The 19,948-nt window shown below is 34.0% G+C and overlaps 2 protein-coding genes across 6 annotated transcripts in view; one reads left to right on the top strand and one right to left on the bottom strand.

Moving 5' to 3' along the window:
* LOC114332103 (mitogen-activated protein kinase kinase kinase 4) overlaps positions 1-19,948 on the top strand; it is a 177,090-nt gene that overhangs the window by 129,368 nt on the left and 27,774 nt on the right. For 2 of the 4 annotated variants that reach the window (XM_050644696.1, XM_050644699.1), the window contains 6 exons: positions 573-921; positions 1,235-1,373; positions 9,460-9,507; positions 9,910-10,071; positions 10,860-11,133; positions 14,934-15,198. In XM_050644696.1, the coding sequence (XP_050500653.1) occupies positions 573-921; positions 1,235-1,373; positions 9,460-9,507; positions 9,910-10,071; positions 10,860-11,133; positions 14,934-15,198 (1,237 nt within the window). The remainder of the gene's footprint in view (positions 1-572; positions 922-1,234; positions 1,374-9,459; positions 9,508-9,909; positions 10,072-10,859; positions 11,134-14,933; positions 15,199-19,948) is intronic. The other 2 variants (XM_050644697.1, XM_050644698.1) reach the window with 2 other exon arrangements.
* The window catches only part of LOC126880655 (uncharacterized), an 85,027-nt gene that overhangs the window by 19,670 nt on the left and 45,409 nt on the right, over positions 1-19,948 (bottom strand). The window lies entirely within an intron of this gene.

The following is a 19,948-nucleotide window of genomic DNA, read 5'->3' on the forward strand; positions in this document are numbered from 1 at the left end:
AGGTAAAAATATATAACACAGCTTTGACAAACTAATACTTTTTATAATTAATGTTTTTAATTTTAATTTTAAATTAATCACTTTGACATTTATGTCAAATTTCCAGTAATCGTTTACGGACTTGTCACTACTGGCGCTCGCGAATTTGTAAATATCCCTTCTACGTACGAGCTCACAGCGTATAACCAATGATACAAACCAAAGACGTATGACGTAGATATATTAATATTATGTGAAACATGACAGAAGCTCGAAACAAATGACAATCGATGAAAAGCCCTATTCGCGCACCTTCACTTTACGATCAGCTAAAACTATTTCATGGGCTTTCTTTATATTTCCCGATGACATGTTGATTGAGTCTCGATGATCTAACAATTGACAGTTGACATGGAGCAGGTGACAATTGACAGGGGACAATTGACATACAACAATTGACAGTTAAAATGAAAGTTCCCTATATTGTCTTCTTCCAAGATTTCTCTATCTAGAAATATTGGTCTTCTTCACTATAATTTTATAATTTCTTGTCTTCTTATGTTTTTGATTGTTGACTATCTTATTTTTTATAGATTTGGCTTGTCATTATATTGAATCGGCGACAGCAGGTACTTTAATAACATGTCCCGATTTCAAAGAGAAGCTCTTAAAATTCGAAGACTGCATCCAAAAGGTCTTCATCGACTACTTGCACTACTTAAAACAGTGGATGATCATCCAAACGAATTTCCAGAAGACGATGTTGGAGGACGAATACGCATTCGCGATGAATCTTTGCGAAATCTTCCCACATCTGAAGCGAACGGTGGGATCGGAATATACGTGTATTTTGGGCACCATTCTAGCGAAAACGGGTGAAAGAATGATTTTTAGGATAAACAGTGCCTTGGAATTGTTATCTCAAAAAGACGTTGATGTCAAGTATGTATCCATAAATTCTTGTCACAGTATAATGCTAAAGAATCAGTAGGGTCACTCCGCGAAAATCCTTTGTTCTCTATGGTCCATTTTGGTGACGGCGCATCAAAAATATTAGTCCTTTGCGCAGGTGAATGTCAGCTAACGGCATCCTACGTTTACCGCGATTGGTCGTTATCGTTGCGCATTCAAAATTTTGTCTCAGGAAGTTTGCAACCGTCAAAATTCGAGAGTGAATTAACTGATTCTTTAGCGTTAAACTGTGCCCTTAGTCGATTGACTCTTTTTTTTTCTACTGTCTATTATTTGTTTTTAGGCAAAACTTATTTAGCGTGTGCAGGCAGTTACAGTCAGTATTTATCGAAGAAAAAGAAACAAGTATTAAGACGATTTCGTTCCTAAGGATGCATTTAAGGAGGGACATTGTAACTCATGAATGTATACTATACATGAAAGTAAGTATACCTCATTCCACGAATATACTCTCTTGGATTATCGTGACAACGAATATTTTACTGTGCAAAATATGAAGAACGAAAGTAAATTGCAAATTATATTGTTGTTTATTGGAGTAATTGTTAGAGCAAAATACTTTCGTACTTCTTATGTTGCACACTAAAATATTCGTTGTCGCGATAATCCAAAACAGTCGTATATTCGTGGAATACACCATAGTTATATATTTCACTAATGAAATGCTAAATTATCATCGATTTATTATTTTTAATCTATCTTTTATAAATTTGATCCTCATTCCTCATTTTTATCCTTTATCATAGCTCATAAAATCTGCATTTTAAACAAATACATTTAGAACAATAAGAGCCAAAAGGGCTTTCAATAATAGAAAAACAGATTCTACGTACGCAGTTCACCTTCTAGACCATAATCATCCTTTTAATGAATAGTTTCAAATTCTCCCTATTCAAAATAAAGGCTTAAACTATCTTGATTAGAAGCTATGGAAATTAATAAGTTAAAAAATACAGATTTAATTCTGAATTTGAGACAAGCAGCTCCCCACTCCTCAACCTATTCAGTTAAAGACTTCTCATCACTTGAGAAAGACACTCTGCCGAAACAGCTGTTGGGACATCAACTTGTAATAAATTTCGTGGAAATATCGAAACCAAAAGTTCTCAGAGTTTTATTGTTAGATAGAAAAGCTTTATATGGAGTCCGGTCCTGAACATGGTAACACAAACAGTGTTTACATTTCAGTCCCAAAAAATCAATATTTTTCATAGTCATTTGTATCCAAATAAACTTGAAAATAAGCAAAAAGTAATAGTATATAGTGCAGTTACCTTATGGAATAAAACAGTGAGTTATTATTATTTCATTTATTCAAAGCATTCTGTTTGTAAGGTTAAGTGACGGCCGAAAGGTCAGTTATCAGAACCAGTTTTGGTTCTACAACTGGTTCATAATTACTAATGAGTTTAACAACTGATACCAGATCCAACCTAACAAATTTGTCAACAATCATGACTGACGATCAACAACCTCAAAACAAAACATCATATCCCGCTGTGCTTAACAACATTCCAGTTTAGTTTCCTTCAAAGCACCAATAAATTTTATTTAATGTGCTGCCTGATACTAAAATAGAAAAGTACTTAATAGCACTTGGTGAAGTTATTCCACGGAATATTTTATTTTCATCAAGACTATCAAATAACAGAATATGTATTTATGTCTCCAGCGAATCCTTGGTGGAAAAATTTATGTCCGGTCCAGCAGAAATAACAATAAAAGGCGAAAATCTAAAAGCACGAAAATTGGTAACTCCGAACGAAAGACTGCTACTATCAAATGTTTGCCCTTCTATTCCACATATTCTAATAGAGAATGAGTTAACTAGATTAGGTCTTAAATTAATGTCACCTTTAACCTTCCTTAGAATCGGTAGTCAACTTCCAGAATTTCAACACGTCCTCAGTTTTAGAAGACAAACTTATATTCAACCACTTGTAGATATAGACCTTCCTTCTTCTTTCTTAATTACATATGAACAAATTTCGTATCGCATATTTTTAAGTATAGATAAACCTTCGTGTTTTAATTGTAAGAAAACAGATCACATTGCAGCAAATTGTCCAAATCATAATCAACAAAATGATTTTTCTCATATCGAACACCAACCACAACAACCAATACAACAACAACCGCAAGAATTCCCCCAGTCTAATCCATCACCCTTAGAAATGGAACCAGATCATGCAGTCAGTAATTCTAGTGCCGAACCTTCACTTAACCAACAAATAGATACTAATTTAATACCTCTCGTATTATTATTTATGGAAAATAATTGTATATCTAAGGATCAGTCAAGGACCAATAACAGAACAATTTCGGAAATTAATACTACTCCATCTCCCACTGAAGAATTAAATAAAGAAATTAAAATACCAACACAAACCAAAAAGAAACAAAAAAAGCAAACTGAAGCTACCACATCAATTCAAGAAATGATGATGCCAACAAAAACAATATTTCACGATAAGTCAAATAATTTTAACTTAACATATGATCAAACCGTTGACTTTTTTGAAAATTGTACTAGCTCGACTGATCCCTTGAGTTTACTACAAACATACACAACGGATATACCCAACTTTATTGGCATGATAACAACAATTAAGCCGTATCTTACAGAAAAAAGCATTAAAACCAAATGCACTAAATTATTAAACAAAATCCTCAAAATGCTAGACGATGCCGATAATCAAGAAAGTGATGGTACAACAAATTCAACTCAAGAAATAAACTAAAATCTTCGATCCGATTCTTCAATGGAATGTTAACGGTTTCTAACCCCCTTTAGAAAGATATATCTCTCTCCTTAATATTTAATTTCCAAAATTTTTTTGATCAGACAAACATAGTTACTTCTCCCTGGACCTTTCGTCCTACAATATGTGATCTAACTCTTTCTGAATATAATAAGCTTGATACCACCCATGCAACAATTATTCAATCGCTTCTCAACTTAAGTACTTGCTTCTTTCCCAGATCATTGTCATATTTATACAGATTCATCCAAAACTATTGATGGTGTGGGATCAGCAGTTATAGATTCGAACACTATATTACAATTTAAATTATCTTCCACTTGTAGTATTTACTCTGAAGAACTATATTCAATTATGCAATCCCTCATTCATATTCGTACTCAAAAATTTCCAAAATTTGTCATAATTACCAACTCTCTTAGGGCATTACATATGATAGAACAGTTATATACAAGTAATACTATAGGCGTTTTAATAAAAGAACAATTACATTTCCTAAAGAACACGAGGCGGCATGTAGGCTTTATATGGGTTCCATCACACCTTAGACTTCAAGGAAACGAAAAAGCAGTGTAAGCTTACAATTTATTTGAAAGACATTAATGATTTAATCAAACTGTAACCACTGTTAACATTTTGTAAACTCATTTCCAATTTGTAAATTATGATATTGTTGCTTAACTGTGAACATAATATATGTAATAATCAAAAATACTATGTATTAGGTTTAAGTAACCATGTATTAATTATACGCTATGAGCTCGTAGGTAGAGGGGATAATTAAAAATTCGCGAGCGCCAGTAGTGACAAGTCTGTAAGCTTTTACTGGAAATTTGACATAAATGTCAAAGTTATTAATTTAAAACATCAACATTAAAAACATTAATAGGAAATAATATTAGTTGGTCAAAGCTGTGGTCTATATTTTTACCTTAAATATACTTACGTTTTAAATACTGAATTTAAGTTTTTTTAATACTTCGTAATATGTAACTATAAATTAATCTAAGCGCCATCTACACGATAATAGAACGTTAAAATGATTACAATTTAATTACTTTTTTTGCGTTGTAAATATTAAGCGATAACAATTAAATAATAAATTTAAAAATTACCGGTGAAAGTTGCATTAGTAATCCGCTAGGAGCGACACCAGCGAAGCTCAGAGCGTGTAGTACAGCTAATAACCCAAAGTGGTTGATGCTGTTATAAATAAAAAAAAAATGCTTTATATCATATATCCCAGTCGTCGCTGGGCCATCGAAGTGTAAACATCGTTAAAGCGCTCCGAAAAAACCGGTGATTAAGAATTCTAATTATCTTATCAATAACAATAAAAAAACCCATTAGCAATAAGTGAGAAAAACAAAACAATATGTTCCCTTCGGGGAATCTTATTGGGTTCAGAAATGGACAACCAGTTTATCAACAACAAAACATACAGAGTGATCCAATAAATCTACAAATAACACAAACAACCAATAACCAACTACAGTGGCAGCCAACAATGATGAACCAACCAGAAAATGCAATGAACATGAATATGCCAACTATGCAACAACAGTATCATACAACTCCTATACAGACAGCAAATACAAACTATCTCTCTTAACCAGTTCAGCAGCAAATGCCGACATCAAGTAAAAATAGTGCAAATATCGAAGACAGAGAAACTCACTATATGACATCAACCAGCGAAGATGAAGAAGAAAATCAGACAAACGGTAAAAACGCTTGGCAAGTCATGGGAAGCAATAAAAGGAAGAAAATACATAACAACAAACCAAATCCAAGCGAAATTGAAACAGGTAACCGATTCCAACCGCTGTCGAAAGAAACAGAAGAAAATACTGGAAACGCAGAAACCAACAAAATACCAAAACCTCCACCAATATTTGTACACGGGGTACAGGATTTCAACGAGATGACAAAGCAATTAGAGGAAATAGCGAAAAAAGAAGAATACCAGACAAAAAGTTTAATAAACAACGTTGTCAAAATAAATTGTGAAACACCAGAAATATACCGAAAATTGGTTAAGGAGTTCAAGGAAAAAAATATATACCATCACACGTACCAACTAAAAGAAGAACGAGCCTACAGAATCGTGATCAGATACTTACATCACTCAACCAATACTGATGACATAAAAAGTGAGCTATCTCAGTTAGGGCACAAAGTGAGAAACATAGTTAATGTAAAACAACAAAAAACCAAAAAGAACCGCTTAATCTCTTCTTTGTAGATTTAGAACCCGCGCAAAACAGTAAAGATGTCTATAATATAACAGGCCTACAGAACAGAGTAGTACACATAGAACCTCCACGAACTCAAAAAAACAGTATAATACAGTGCATGAGATGCCAACAATATGGACATTCCAAATCATATTGTAATAAACCATTCGTCTGGGTAAAATGCGGAGGCTCACACAATACCACCACGTGCAAAAAGTCAAAGAAGACGCCAGCCATATGTGCGTTATGCAATGGAGGCCACCCAGCCAATTATAAGGGATGTGATCACTATAAGAAACTTACCAAAGGAAGCAACAAAAACAATGGAGAGCATCAAAACCCATCAGCAATCTACACAAATGATATATACACAAGAAACACACAACAACTATCCAATCCACTGCCCCAGGGCTTGAGCTACGCTGAAGTAACTAAACACAACCAAACAGAAGATACAACCACTATGTTAAACAAGTTTTTGGAAGAATTCAAGAATCTATTCAACCAACTAATCCAACAAAATAGCATGATCCTCAACATGCTTACCATGCTTATGAACAAAATGAAATAATGGCTAAGTTTCTTCGAATAGCCCAATGGAATGCCAACGGCCTTCCAAGCCATACAGAAGAAGTGAAAATATTTCTAGACATAAATAAAATTGACATATTTTTAATTAGTGAAACGCACTTTACGAACAGAACTTATTTTAACATACCTAAATATAAACTATATCATACTGAGCATCCTGACGGCACAGCCCACGGAGGTACAGAAATACTCATCAAAGAAAATATTAAACATCATGAACTACTAAAGTACAAAGAAGAACACATCCAAGCAACGACAGTAAGCGTTGAAGCACTTCCATATAATGTCAACGTAACAGCTGTGTACTGCCCTCCTCGCCATAATCTAAAACGAGAACACTATGAAGAATTTTTCCAAACTTTAGGACCAAAATTCATTGCTGGGGGAGATTACAACAGCAAGCATACCTTGTGGGGGTCACGACTTATAACAACAAAAGGCAGAGAACTTGCACATGTTATACAAAATAAGAATTACTCATTTATCTCAACGGGAACACCAACATACTGGCCGACCGATCCCAACAAAAAACCAGATTTATTGGACTTCTTCATAACAAACGGTATTGGTATAACTTATACAGATATAACACCAAGCTATGACCTAACTACTGACCATAGCCCAATAATAGCAACGGTATGTACAACAGTTATCACTAAAAAACCAAAACTCCACCTGCACAACAATAAAACAAACTGGGACACTTACCGACAAATAATTCACGATACTATCGAAATAACAACGAGGCTGAAAAAACCGGAAGAAATAGAAGAGGACTATAACAAATTTATAAACATACTACAGTATGCAGCTAAATTAGCTACCCCACAAAGTAGTCCCAACAGAAACATAAGTAATATACCTTTAGAAATAAAAAAACTGGTAGCTGAAAAAAGAAAGGCTAGATCTGCATGGCAACGAACACACACACCAGACAGCAGAACAAGATACAATCGCATCAGCAACAAGTTAAAATCAAAGCTGCAAGAAGTCAAAAATGAGTCATTTACGAATTACATCACCAATCTATCAAGACAAGACAACTCTATATGGAAGCCCATAAAAAGTAAGAGAAAGCAAATAACAGCATTACCTCCAATACGTAAGAATTCAACACCACCAGGACCATGGGCAAAAAGTGAAAAAGAAAAGGCTGACCTATTTGCCGAGTATTTAGCAGAAGTTTTTACTCCACTAAATGACGACCAAGTACCAGAAGCGAACCAAATATTAGAAGAACCACTACAGATACAGGACCGAATAAAACTATTTACTCCAAAAGAAATTAGAGACGTAATTGCCACCCTAAACCCAAAGAAGGCACCAGGCGAAGATCTGATAACCGCAAAAATGTTAAAAGAAATACCCAAAAAGGGCATAGTTAAACTACTGCACATATTCAATGCAATACTTAGATGTGACTACTGGCCCAAAGCACTCAAAATTGGACAAATAATTATGATACCAAAGCCTGGCAAAAACCCTCTAGATGTCTCATCATATAGGCCTATCAGCTTATTACCAACAATCTCCAAGTTGCTTGAAAGACTTATCCTAAACAGAATAAATGCAGAAATAAATCCACAAAATTGGATCCCAGATTATCAGTTCGGATTTCGACAAAGCCATTCAATGATACAACAATGCCATCGCATAGTCAACGCCATCAACCAGTCACTTGAAAATCAGCAGTACTGCACAGCAGCCTTTATAGACATCAGTCAGGCTTTTGACAAAGTCTGGCATCCAGGCTTGTTATGCAAAATAAAAAGAATTCTCCCAGCAAGTTACTACAACCTACTGAAAGCCTACCTACACGAACGGCAGTTTAAAGTAAAAGTTAATGAAGAAGTCTCGGAATGCAAGCCTATTCACTCTGGCGTACCACAAGGGAGCATACTAGGGCCATTATTGTACATACTATATACATATGACTTGCCTACAAATGATAAAACAACCATTGGGACATTTGCAGACGACACTGCTATTTTTGCCAAGCATGACGATCCTATTGCAGCAACACAAAATCTCCAAGAGCATCTAAACTCACTTGAAATATGGCTGAAGAAGTGGAAGTTTAAGGTAAACGAAACAAAATCATCCCATATAACATTCACTCTCCGGACTGGAACCTGCCCACCAGGAACCATCAATCAAATAAAAATACCACAAAGTAATCAAGTCAAATATCTAGGGCTACACTTTGACAATAAACTCAACTGGAAACACCATATAACAAAGAAAAGAATGTAACTTGACCTAAAAACCAAAGAACTTTACTGGCTCATTGGAAGAAAATCCCACCTTTCAATAGAAAACAAATTGCTAATATATAAAGCAGTGATAAAGCCAATCTGGACTTATGGCATTGAACTGTGGGGCTGTGCTAGCAAATCCAATACTGTGATTATCCAGAGAGCGCAATCCAAGATACTTCGAGCAATAGTTAATGCACCATGGTATGTATCAAACCAAACTCTACACACAGATCTAAAAATTCCATATGTAACCGAAGTCATCCGAGAAAACAACAGAAAACACCACAACAAACTAGAAGACCATCCTAATCCACTAGTTCATCCACTACTGCAACCTGTCCACAATAGAAGACTCAGAAGAAGCTGGCCCTCCGACCTAAGAGGTAACTGAGGAAACATCGCTGGATGTTTACCTCTCCACGTCACCACATTTACAATAATTTAATTTAATGTAAGACCAACAAATTGACTTATAGATGTTTGTTTTATATCTGATTGTCAATAAAGGGAGATAATAAAAAAAAATATCATATATCCCTTCATCCTCGCTTCTCTGAACTACAACCAATAGCTACATTCGCAATAATAATTCTTATAGTTATAGATTGTAATCACAATATTATAGTTATATTTTTGAACATGAACAGTATCTTTGTACAGGAGCGAAAAGAAGTTCTGGTTATACAGGAACGTAATGAAGTTCTGGATGTAAGTAAAACCACTAAACCCAATATTGACCGTATTTATATTAGTGACACTAACCCGTTTTTTAGTGACTTAAAGCGTTAGGATCTGTGGCCTGCTTTTTACCGACTACTGACTACAGGCGCGAAAACGGGCAGCCCTTGAATTTTAGTTAAAATCGTCGAAACACATTTCTGGTAAAAAACTATCTTTGGGAATTTTTGCTAAACTGTGTTCATTGTTTGCCAAATTTGTAAAAGGGACCGAAAAAAAAATCAAAAGATCAGGACAATTTTGTCAAAAATTATAAGGGTACCCGGTTTTCGTGTCGGTGAGTGTATATGTGGCATTTGTAGTATTATTTGGAGAATGCATGTTTTAATGATCTTACAGCAATATTATCATACATTGTTTTTTTATTTTTAGGATGCTATAACTATATTCCAATCTATAATTCCTAATGGTGTGCAGAATATACATTCATTATTTGATACTGTGAGTTCGGCTAACTTGGATGAAGTAGACAAAAATGCTTTAAATTCCAGGATAAGGGAATTGTTGATGAGAGTATTTACTTTTGGATTTGAGGTAAGGTAATACAATAAATCTTACAAGAATTTTAATATCTGGAGCTTTTGCTACCCATAAGGAGGTTTCCAAATTAATATTGATAATACTTTTGCGATTTTTATATAAATATAATACATATATGTAGAATTGTAAATATTTTACCTTAATTTTTAAGACCCCTGTATATGTTTTTCTTTAATTATTAGTACAAACACGAAACGAGCGGGCGTCGGCGACGCTCTTAGGGACAGATGTGGGGGCGTATCTAATCGACGGGTAGTTTAGTGAGAAGATTGTTTATTTTCAATCGTTATAGATAAACAAGTAGCCGGCTTGACTAATTTTTATAGTTTTAGTTTATTGGAAAAGGTCGGTACATACTTTGAACCAATTTTAATGGGTTGGGAACGTTGGTCCCACTTAGGGGAAAACCGAAATGGGAGATTAGATGTATTTAAGATAATTTGTTTTAGCGTAGGGGGCGAGAGTTAGTCGATTTTAAGATCAGAACGACGACAGACGTGTTATTGGGGATAAGACGTAAAAAGACGCTTTAAGACGAATATTATGACAAAGCCGGTTATAATATTGATTAGACGCAATTATCTCTAAATACCTACATTTCTTTTTGTAAGAACACGTAAAATTTTGGTCGCAATTACACAAACACTTTTACATTTCGTCAATTTAATAGTATCAATAATTTAGTTATCTATTTTATTAATTAAAACTGTTAAACATCACACGGACTTTTATTACGATTGTCTTTAACGAATGCCACATATATAAATTTATATATTTTCTAGTTTTACAAAGAACTGAACGATCTTTCCGCCGAAGAATATCGTCCCTCCTTAGTTGTCCAGATGGGACATTTTGCGGATCTATGGATGAAGTTTGTGACTGAGCGCTGTGATAAAGGTAGGGGAATTAGACCAAAGTGGGCTTTTCAAGGAATGGATTATCTGTTGTCAATAATTGAGCCGATTAATTCGATATTGTTGACGGAAGAACAGTTTGAAGAGTTGAAGATTAGTATGGATAGCTGCATATCACATCTTGTAGGGAAACCGTACGCAAGTAAGATATTAAGGTTACCTTTATTTCGCTCATATTAACAATATGGTGTTGTGCAAATTAGAGTTTTCTTTTATAAAAACATAATGTCTGCAATAATCTATAAGTATAACCTATGCCGTTGATAACTTTTGATAGTTCATACTGCAAAATATATACCTGTGGAAAGTATTGGTATAGATAAGAGGATTTTGAAACTAAAAGATTTGGCAGTTGATTGGAAGGGATGAAATTTAATCAAACAGGAGGTATTGAATGTACAAGGGAAATCATTTAAGTATGGAATAAAGGTAAGGGTAGAAGGGGATGTACTATAAAAAAGGCTAAGCTTATTAAAACAGGGTGGTTCGATGAAAGCAAACAATTGGTAAATGAAAGGAATAAAGCCGAACTGAAAATGTTCGAGCAAAGAAATTCGTAGCTATGTTTAAGAAAGTAAAGAAGAAGGTAACGAAAATTGTAGAAGAACAGCTGGAAGTAGATTTTTTTCACATTAACTAAAGTATTTACTTAACAATCGGTTGATGATTAGAACATCAAACATAAAAGTTTATGAAATAGTAGTAAGTTTAATAGGACAGAAACTTGGATGTTTGCAAGGATTAGTGAGGATCAGCTTTGTGATGGCATGAGAAAGAAAAAATTAGAAATGTACTAAGCCGTTTTTCAACAACGGGCTAAGCATTATTATAGAAAACTTATCTGGTGGAGAAGATAAAGGTAGTCAGGTAAAGGTGGACATATCAGATAGAAAAAATTCCCTAAGAACAATCAGCGAATTTTACAGGAACCTCATAAGGTAGAATCGATTCTGGGTTAAAAAGACCTCTTTGTAGACCAGTATATATATCCGGCGAGGACGTGCAAAGCATGACTTAGATGTTACAAGAAGTAGACATTTGAACAACTGCATGTAGTCACAAAAAAAATCTAGTACTTATCCCAGTTTTTCCTCCATATAATAGTTTAAATTTATTTTATTGTAGAAAAAATTAGTTATACATATACATTTTTACTCTAATAATAAAAAATGAATTGGAAACATAATGTTAATAAAAAATAAAAATGGTAAAAAGGTAAAATGGCGCTTTTTCGAAAAAAAAAACCAACATTTTCAACAAGAAAATTGTTATTCTTTCTGATTGGTGGTATAAGGAAGGTGGTATTATATTAATATGAAGGTGGGTTATTTTATGCATTCCTGACATATCAGCTTGCTTTAGAGACGTAAAAAAGGTTTTGGTTTTGGTAAATTGGTGGTACTGATATATAACAATAATTTTTTGAACTAATAATGCTCTATTTGGTCTTTTGGTATTTTTATTCAGATCAAATTTATATCGACACTTTAAGACTTTAAGTTTCTAAACTTTTCTTGTTTTAATCTTTTTCGATAGTTTTTTTTTTCTATATTTAGTCTATTTAGAACTTTATTTGTTTTTCGTATAGTCGAGAGAGTTTTTAAAATTCCCCTCTACACCCACATTTCAACTGATTTTAACTTTTTCAGACCCTTTATCTTTACAATCCACGGTTTTGACTCCATCGAGATCAAAGACGAAACAAAATATTTTACAAGTTTTAATCTTAGTTTGATAACGATCTGTGTATCGCAGAGTAAACCACGCATGTTGAACAAACTATCTCTAGCTTGAGTAATTTTCGCTTGAATTTTTTGTTCTGTGTGAAACTTGTAGTTAACCCTTAAACGCCCAACCTTTTTTAGGTTCCATGTACGCCCAAGGGTGGGTAAAAAATGCCCACCTCGAAAATAGCTAATATATTTATTGAGAGTTGTTGGAAATGGATTAAACTTAAGAATCTTACAACAAAATTACAAAGTACATCAAAATTATATATATACATATATATATATATATATATATATATATATATATATATATATATATATATATATATAACCGGTTCTATAGCGTTCTACGCCTTGGCTTTTGTAATTCCTTGTTTCCAGGAGGTCGGTGGCCTTCTTCTTTTCCGTTTTTCTGGCGGTATCCATCTCATTGTAATTTTTGGTAATCTTTCATCTCACATTCGTTGGACGTGTCCATACCAAGTAAGTTGGTTTCGTTGTACCTCGTCCACTATTGTTTTCTGCTTACCTACTTTTTCTCTGATCTGTTCATTTCGAACATGGTCCCATCTCGATATTCTGGCAGATCTTCTAAAAAAATCCATTTCAGTAGTAAGCAGCTTATTTTCGGATTTTTTTGTCATTTGCCACACTTCGGAAACATACGTTAAAATTGGTTTCAGAATAGCGTCGTACATCCTCATTTTTGTATTTAAATTTATGTTATGTTGCCATAAGACAGGGTTTAGGGCTCTAGTAACCTTTCTAGCCTCATCAACATCAAAATTAACATTCTAGTAAAAGCCAGTAAGTCAGATTTGTCGGTTTTCTCCATATTCTTCCTTTCAACCCCCTCATTGGCGGATAATTATGTAGATTATGTAATTATACGTCGATAATTATATGGATTATCTTCCTACCAACGAGAAATTATATAGAAACCTTTAGTAACAAGTTTTACCAAGGGTGTACTTGTTATGCCCACCCATATTTAACTCAAGATGCTACTTTTATTTTCAAAAATATCGGTAGGACTAAATTAACATTCGATAAAGAGCTGTCTATTTAACAATAAATAATTTTTTGAAAATTTTTAAACACGTAATAAATATGTTACAGTATTTCTCATGATCATCTTTCAGTGCGTCACAGTTTTTCGATTTCTTTCTAACGCATTAAATTGTATGTGACAGAAAAAAAGGCACGTCGGTCATAACATTTCGTCGGTGACATTTTTATAACATTCCTTCTAGTTATTCTAGTTGTCGATAGATGGCGCCATAATAAAAAAAATATTTTTTTTTAATTAGATAATAATATTACAAATATAATCTGTATAATTTATAAGACTATACAAATCAAAGAAAATACTTACCATTTTATAAATGCAAGAAACACATTTGATTTGTTTTTATTCCAAATTGAAAATAAAATGTGACAACTGTCAGATTTAAATGTCATGTTAGAATAAATGTCATAAATGTGTATTATCACGGACTTACCTTTTTTCCTATCATTTGTTACACACTGAAAAATGATCATGAAAAGGACAATACAAGGGATTACGCATTAGGTGGACATTTTTTACCCACCCTTGGGCGTTTAAGGGTTAATCCAGCGGCCAAGGTATTTTTAATAGTTCTAATATTTTCCCATTTATCATTATAGGTAAAGAGACATTCTGCTGCTTTCTGATTACCATTATCTTGTTTTTTTGTTAATCTTTATTTTAAACTCTCAAAAAGTTTAATTCAGTTGGCCTTTCTCTAAGTTCGTCTCTGTATCAGTTAGCAGCACAGTTTCATTTGTATATCTTGTATTAGAAATCTGTTCTCCATTAATTTTTATTCCTAGAGTTAGCTTTTCCAAGGTTTTCTTGAATAGCACTGCCGAGGAAAGTTAATGGGTAAATATTTCTGGATATTTGATCATTTTATCTTGACTAAGGCGTTTTCTACTAACGCCATGTCATCCCTGAAAGGCAGAATGAATTTCCATGAGATTTCCTTAAAAGAAAAATATAAGTGGTAATGGGGAAATATGGACTGAATTTTTTTAACCAAATTTTGCGGTATTTTGTTGTAGTAGATAACCTATTCTTACGTAGTTTTAGAGTATTTCGGTTAACGCAAATAACATTTTGTTGCACAACTTCATCGTCATTTGGCTGCACATAGAAACGCTTCATAGCTTGGCCTCTTTGCTCTTTTAGATTGTTCCTTAAATGCAATACTTTGTGGTGCATTAGGCATATCAGCTCCTTCCACCCCGGACAGTGGATTTCATTCAGCTTCTCCGAGAAACAGTTTGGAGCAGATGAGGGTCCGATCAAGAGGGTCGTCGCCGAGTCCTAGACCTACGTACAAGAGCCAACGTTCTGGACAAGGGAGCAGGAAGGTCAGCGTGGAACAGCAATCTCCAGGCGTCGATGGTGTTGATAGTACTCCCATTAGTTCACCGATTTTAGCAAATGAAAAGTAAGTACAACTCTTAACATTGGGTGGGAATTTATTTCAAGTAATTGTCTGTAATCTATAAGATTATTTATAGTTTTTTTTTATTTAATAAACACCAACAAGATGCTTAAGAACATTACAATCCGATCAAGTAACGTAATCAAACAATATGCTCAATGGGCAACTTTTTTGGCCTAAATTACTAAAAACTTAAGGCTAAGGATAAACTCACTAATGTACCATCACTGTAATCACTCACTGTAATAATAACCTGTACCATCACTATTTCGAAGAAACTCGAAAGATTTCTTCCACTTGAGTCTTCTAGCCAGATCCGAGTTGTCGAGAAGATGGATGGCCTCAACATTAACGTGCTGAAGAAGTCGCTGTTCGTGACTCTTGACAAATTTTTCAGTGGTCTCCTTAACATTATGGACTTCTAGGTCTCTATTGAGAAAACATGATTTTATAGTACTAAGGAGCGTTGACAATGCTTCTCAGCACTTCATTTTGGAATCTCTGGATGTCTAAATTGCTTACTAGCCACAACCCCACAGCTAGATGCCATTATGTTCATATAGGTTTTCTTCTTAAAGTTCTCTCTCCTATCGGAGGTTGGATATCATAATGGCTATGGTCACTTTGTTGGCTGCTGCTCTGAATAGTTGTAATGAACTACAGTTAAACCATTCTCTTAAGATTCCTCAGCCAGGAGATGCGTCTTCTTCCTATGCTTCTTCTTCCTTGGATCCTTCCTTGCATAATAATTCTCAGCAACTCATATTTTTCTCCTCTGATAATGTGACCCAAATATTCTAGTTTTCTAGTTTTTATACTTTTCATAATTTCTAACTCCTTATTTAAACGTCGTATCACTTCAGCATTGGTAATCCTTTGAACCCACTGAATTTTCAATATTCTTCTGTAACACCACATTTCGAACGCTTCTATTCTTCTTATGTGTTGTCTCTTCAATGTCCAAACTTCTTAGAGCCCTCAATATGCGGGGCAACTGAAGGTCTTTGTTTGTAAGCAGTGTCTTCATTTTTATAAATACTTGCCTTGCAGTTTCAATTCGGACTTTAATTTCTTTGCCTTGGTCATTTTTGTCATCAACCCAGGTTCCCAGATATTTGTATGTCTTAACCTTTTCTATTTGTGTTTGCTCTATCATTAACCTTTCATTTCCATGTTCTGTTTTTGAGACATTGAGACAATCATAAGTTTAGTTTTTTTCTTGTTTGTTTATTTTTAGTCTGTATCGAATGCAATAATCGTTAGTTCTATTTAGCAATTCTTGTAGCGATTCCAGGGTGTCTGCCATTATAACGGTGTCATCAGCTAATCTTATTGTTATTTACTATTCTTCCGCTTATAGAGATTCCATCACTTAGCCCCGCTATCGCTTCCTGAAATATGGCTTCACTGTACAGGTTAAACAGTAGCGGCGACAGAACACAACCCTGTCTTACTCCTCTCTTTATATCAATATTCTCGAATTCTTGTTCTTCTATCTTTATATTGGCCTTTTGATTCCAATTCAGATTGATGATAATTCGTAAATCTCGTCTGTCTATATCTCTGTTTTTCAATAATTCTATTCGTTTTTCATGTAGTTCCCTGTCGAACGCCTTTTCGAATCCATGAAACAGGAATAAATATCCATAAATAAATATCCATAAATATAGGTTTTAGAATCTGTTTATACAAAAGTATTTTGTTGTAGATTGACAAAATGAATTGTCTTCCCAACAGCCAAATACATTTTTTTACATTTGATATTAAACTGTTATATTTTCTTTTTAACACAGGCCTTCCAGCATAATCTAGTGTCTAAAATACCCAAAAATTTTGTGGTATCGGCATATGGTATCTGAATATTATTTAAATTAACAAGACTGTGCTGTTTTTTCTTGTTGGTAAAAATTAATGTACACCGACTTCATTTTGTTTAATTTAATTCGCCAGCATTTAGTCCAGTTGTTAAGTCTCTTAACAGAGGCTTGTAGTTTTATTGCTTCGTTTTCATGGTCTTCACCTACGGCTACTTCACCTATTGCACTATACAAGAGGTACAGGACTGGTCCTATCACCCTACCTTGTGGTAAACCTGCATTGATCTCTTTTAGTTTCGAGCAGGCTTCTTCTTGCTTAGTCCTAATACTCTATCTGATATATATGATTCCAATAATTCTGTGTATTTACTTGGCGAAATTCTTAATTTGTATTTAAGTCCTCATGTAATTCATAAAAATATAATCCATCAAGATATAATTCATCAAAAGCTTGTGCCACGTCCAGAAAGACAGAGGAGCAAACTGTCTTTTCTTCTAGTGACCTCCCTATTGTAATATCCGTTATTCTAGGGGCTTGGTCGATTGTGGAATGACTTTCTCGAAACCCAAACTTTTGTGATAGAATTAGGGCCTTAACGTACATGAGAGGTTTCTGTCTTTTAAGAAATAGCTTCTCGTATAGCTTCGAAATTACAGGTAGTAAGGAAATCGACCTGTACTATGATACTGTATTTGGTTGTTTTCTGGGTTTAAGAATCATTATGACCTCAGTCACTGTCCTTATCTTGGAAATATATCTTAATCTGAACAAAAGTATCTTGGGAATATATCTTAATCTAAACGAAAGTATCTTGGGAATATATCTTAATCTGAACGAAAGTATCTTGGAAATATATCTTAATCTGAACGAGGCATTTATAAGATGTCAACTTTACTATGGCTTTTCTAGGGAGTTGTTTTAAGATTTGTCTGGTAATTAAATCACACCCAGGTGCTTTCCTGGGATTGATGTTTGCTCTAATGTCGTTGAATACTTCTTTGGGAGTGACTAGTTTAATTTCACCTTCTTCCTGTGTGACGCTTTCCCATTCAGGTGTGTTATCACCTTCATTTGGCTGAAATGTTTCCTCGAGATATTCAGCAAATTTATTCTTCTTCTTCTTATGCCACTCCTATCGGAGATTGAAAATCATTAGGGCTATCCTGACCTTTTTTACAGCTAACCTAAAGAGTTCATTAGTGGTGCAGTCAAACCACTCTCTCAAATTCAGCAACCATGACATTCTTCTACTACGGCCTGGATTCTGTTTTGCTTTTGTTTTTCCTTGCATTATATTTTGAAGTAATTCCTATTTATGTCCACTCATCCGGTGACCCAAATGTTCGAGTTTTTTCCTTCTATTGTTAACAAAATTTCTGGGTTTTTTCCTATCTTTCATATTATTTCAAAGTTTGTGAGACTCTTTCAAACCAACTTATCTTCAGCATTCGACGAAAGCACCACATCTCGAAACTTTCAATATTTTTTATGTTGTTCTGTTTGAAAGTGCAGGCCTCTACACCGTATAATAAATAGCCTGTTAAATACGCTTCTTAGCATTCTTAATCTTAGAGGATGCTTGTAGCTATGTTGCAGAAGAATTCTCTCATCTTTATGAAGGTGGCCCTGGCAATTTAGATACGTCTTTTTATTTCATTGTTTTGGTCTCCAGTTTTGTTTATTAAAGTTCCCAAGTATTTTTAACTTGATACTTTTTCAATTTGATTGCCATTTATACTAATATGTGGTGGTTGTGTCATGATTTTACTGAAGACCATATACTTGGTTTTTTTGACATTAATGTTTATGCCATAATTGTTGCAAGCAATATTTATGTTTGTAAGTAATCGTTGTAATTCTTCTACTGTTCTTGCAACTAGCACAGTGTCGTCCGCGTATCGAATATTATTTGCAACCTCTTCATTGATTATGATTCCTTCGTTTTCTTGCAAAAGGGCTTCCTGGTAGATGCTTTCACTATATACATTAAATAGCAGTGATGGCAAAATGCATCCCTGTACTACTCCTCCACGTATTTCTATTGCTTGTGATATCTCATTTTCTATTTTGATGTTAGCTTTCTGATTCCAATATAGATTGAGAATTATTCGCAGATCTTTATTATCTATGTCCTTTCTTTTAAGAATGTCTTCTAGCTTATCACGGCATACTCTGTCAAACGCTTTTTCAAAATCGATAAATCATGCATGTACTTCGTGATTAGCCTTCTCTAAATTGTTAATTGTTCAGCAAAAAATATATTATTTCAATCTGTATTTCTTAATGCATGATTTTGCAAGATCGGTCGTTTTAATTTCTTAGTGGCTCTCCAAGGGAATAATCAGTATTTATAGGGTATGTTTATATCTTAGTATAGATATATATTTATACAGTGTGTCCACGATTGGGGTGCCCAAGAGGAAAAACTTTTTTATTTTCAATTTTAGCGAAAAATTTCATTCTTGATAAAAAGTTTTGCTTATTGTAAAACCCCATAAAACGAAATAAAATTCAAGTTTTACAAATCCTGCTTAATGTTATAGTCAATTTTATGTAAATCCCTATAAATTTTTGCACTAAGTTCGAAATCGTAACAATAATCTAGTGTTGCCAAGCCACAATTAGCTTAGTAACTGTCAACTCCGATAAATTTATCATTTGCGAATTGTCATTTTTTTTCGACACTGTTAAGCGTTCAAAATAGTATATTAAGTATGGAGAACTGTAAAGGTTTTATACCGATCGAAGACAATTGTTTGGAGGAGGAGCGGGCGACGACTCCAATTATCTGATTGTCCAATTGTCTGAGATCGGTTACCCTTAACGTTCGACATGATTATAACGTTTTTTGCACGATTGATACCATTATAAATTATAAAATTAAACATTTTCGTCATATTGACTAGTTTCATTCATTTTATCAAGATAGATACTT

The sequence above is a fragment of the Diabrotica virgifera genome, chromosome 2 (genome assembly GCF_917563875.1).
Source record: "Diabrotica virgifera virgifera chromosome 2, PGI_DIABVI_V3a".
Lineage (NCBI taxonomy): Eukaryota > Metazoa > Arthropoda > Insecta > Coleoptera > Chrysomelidae > Diabrotica > Diabrotica virgifera.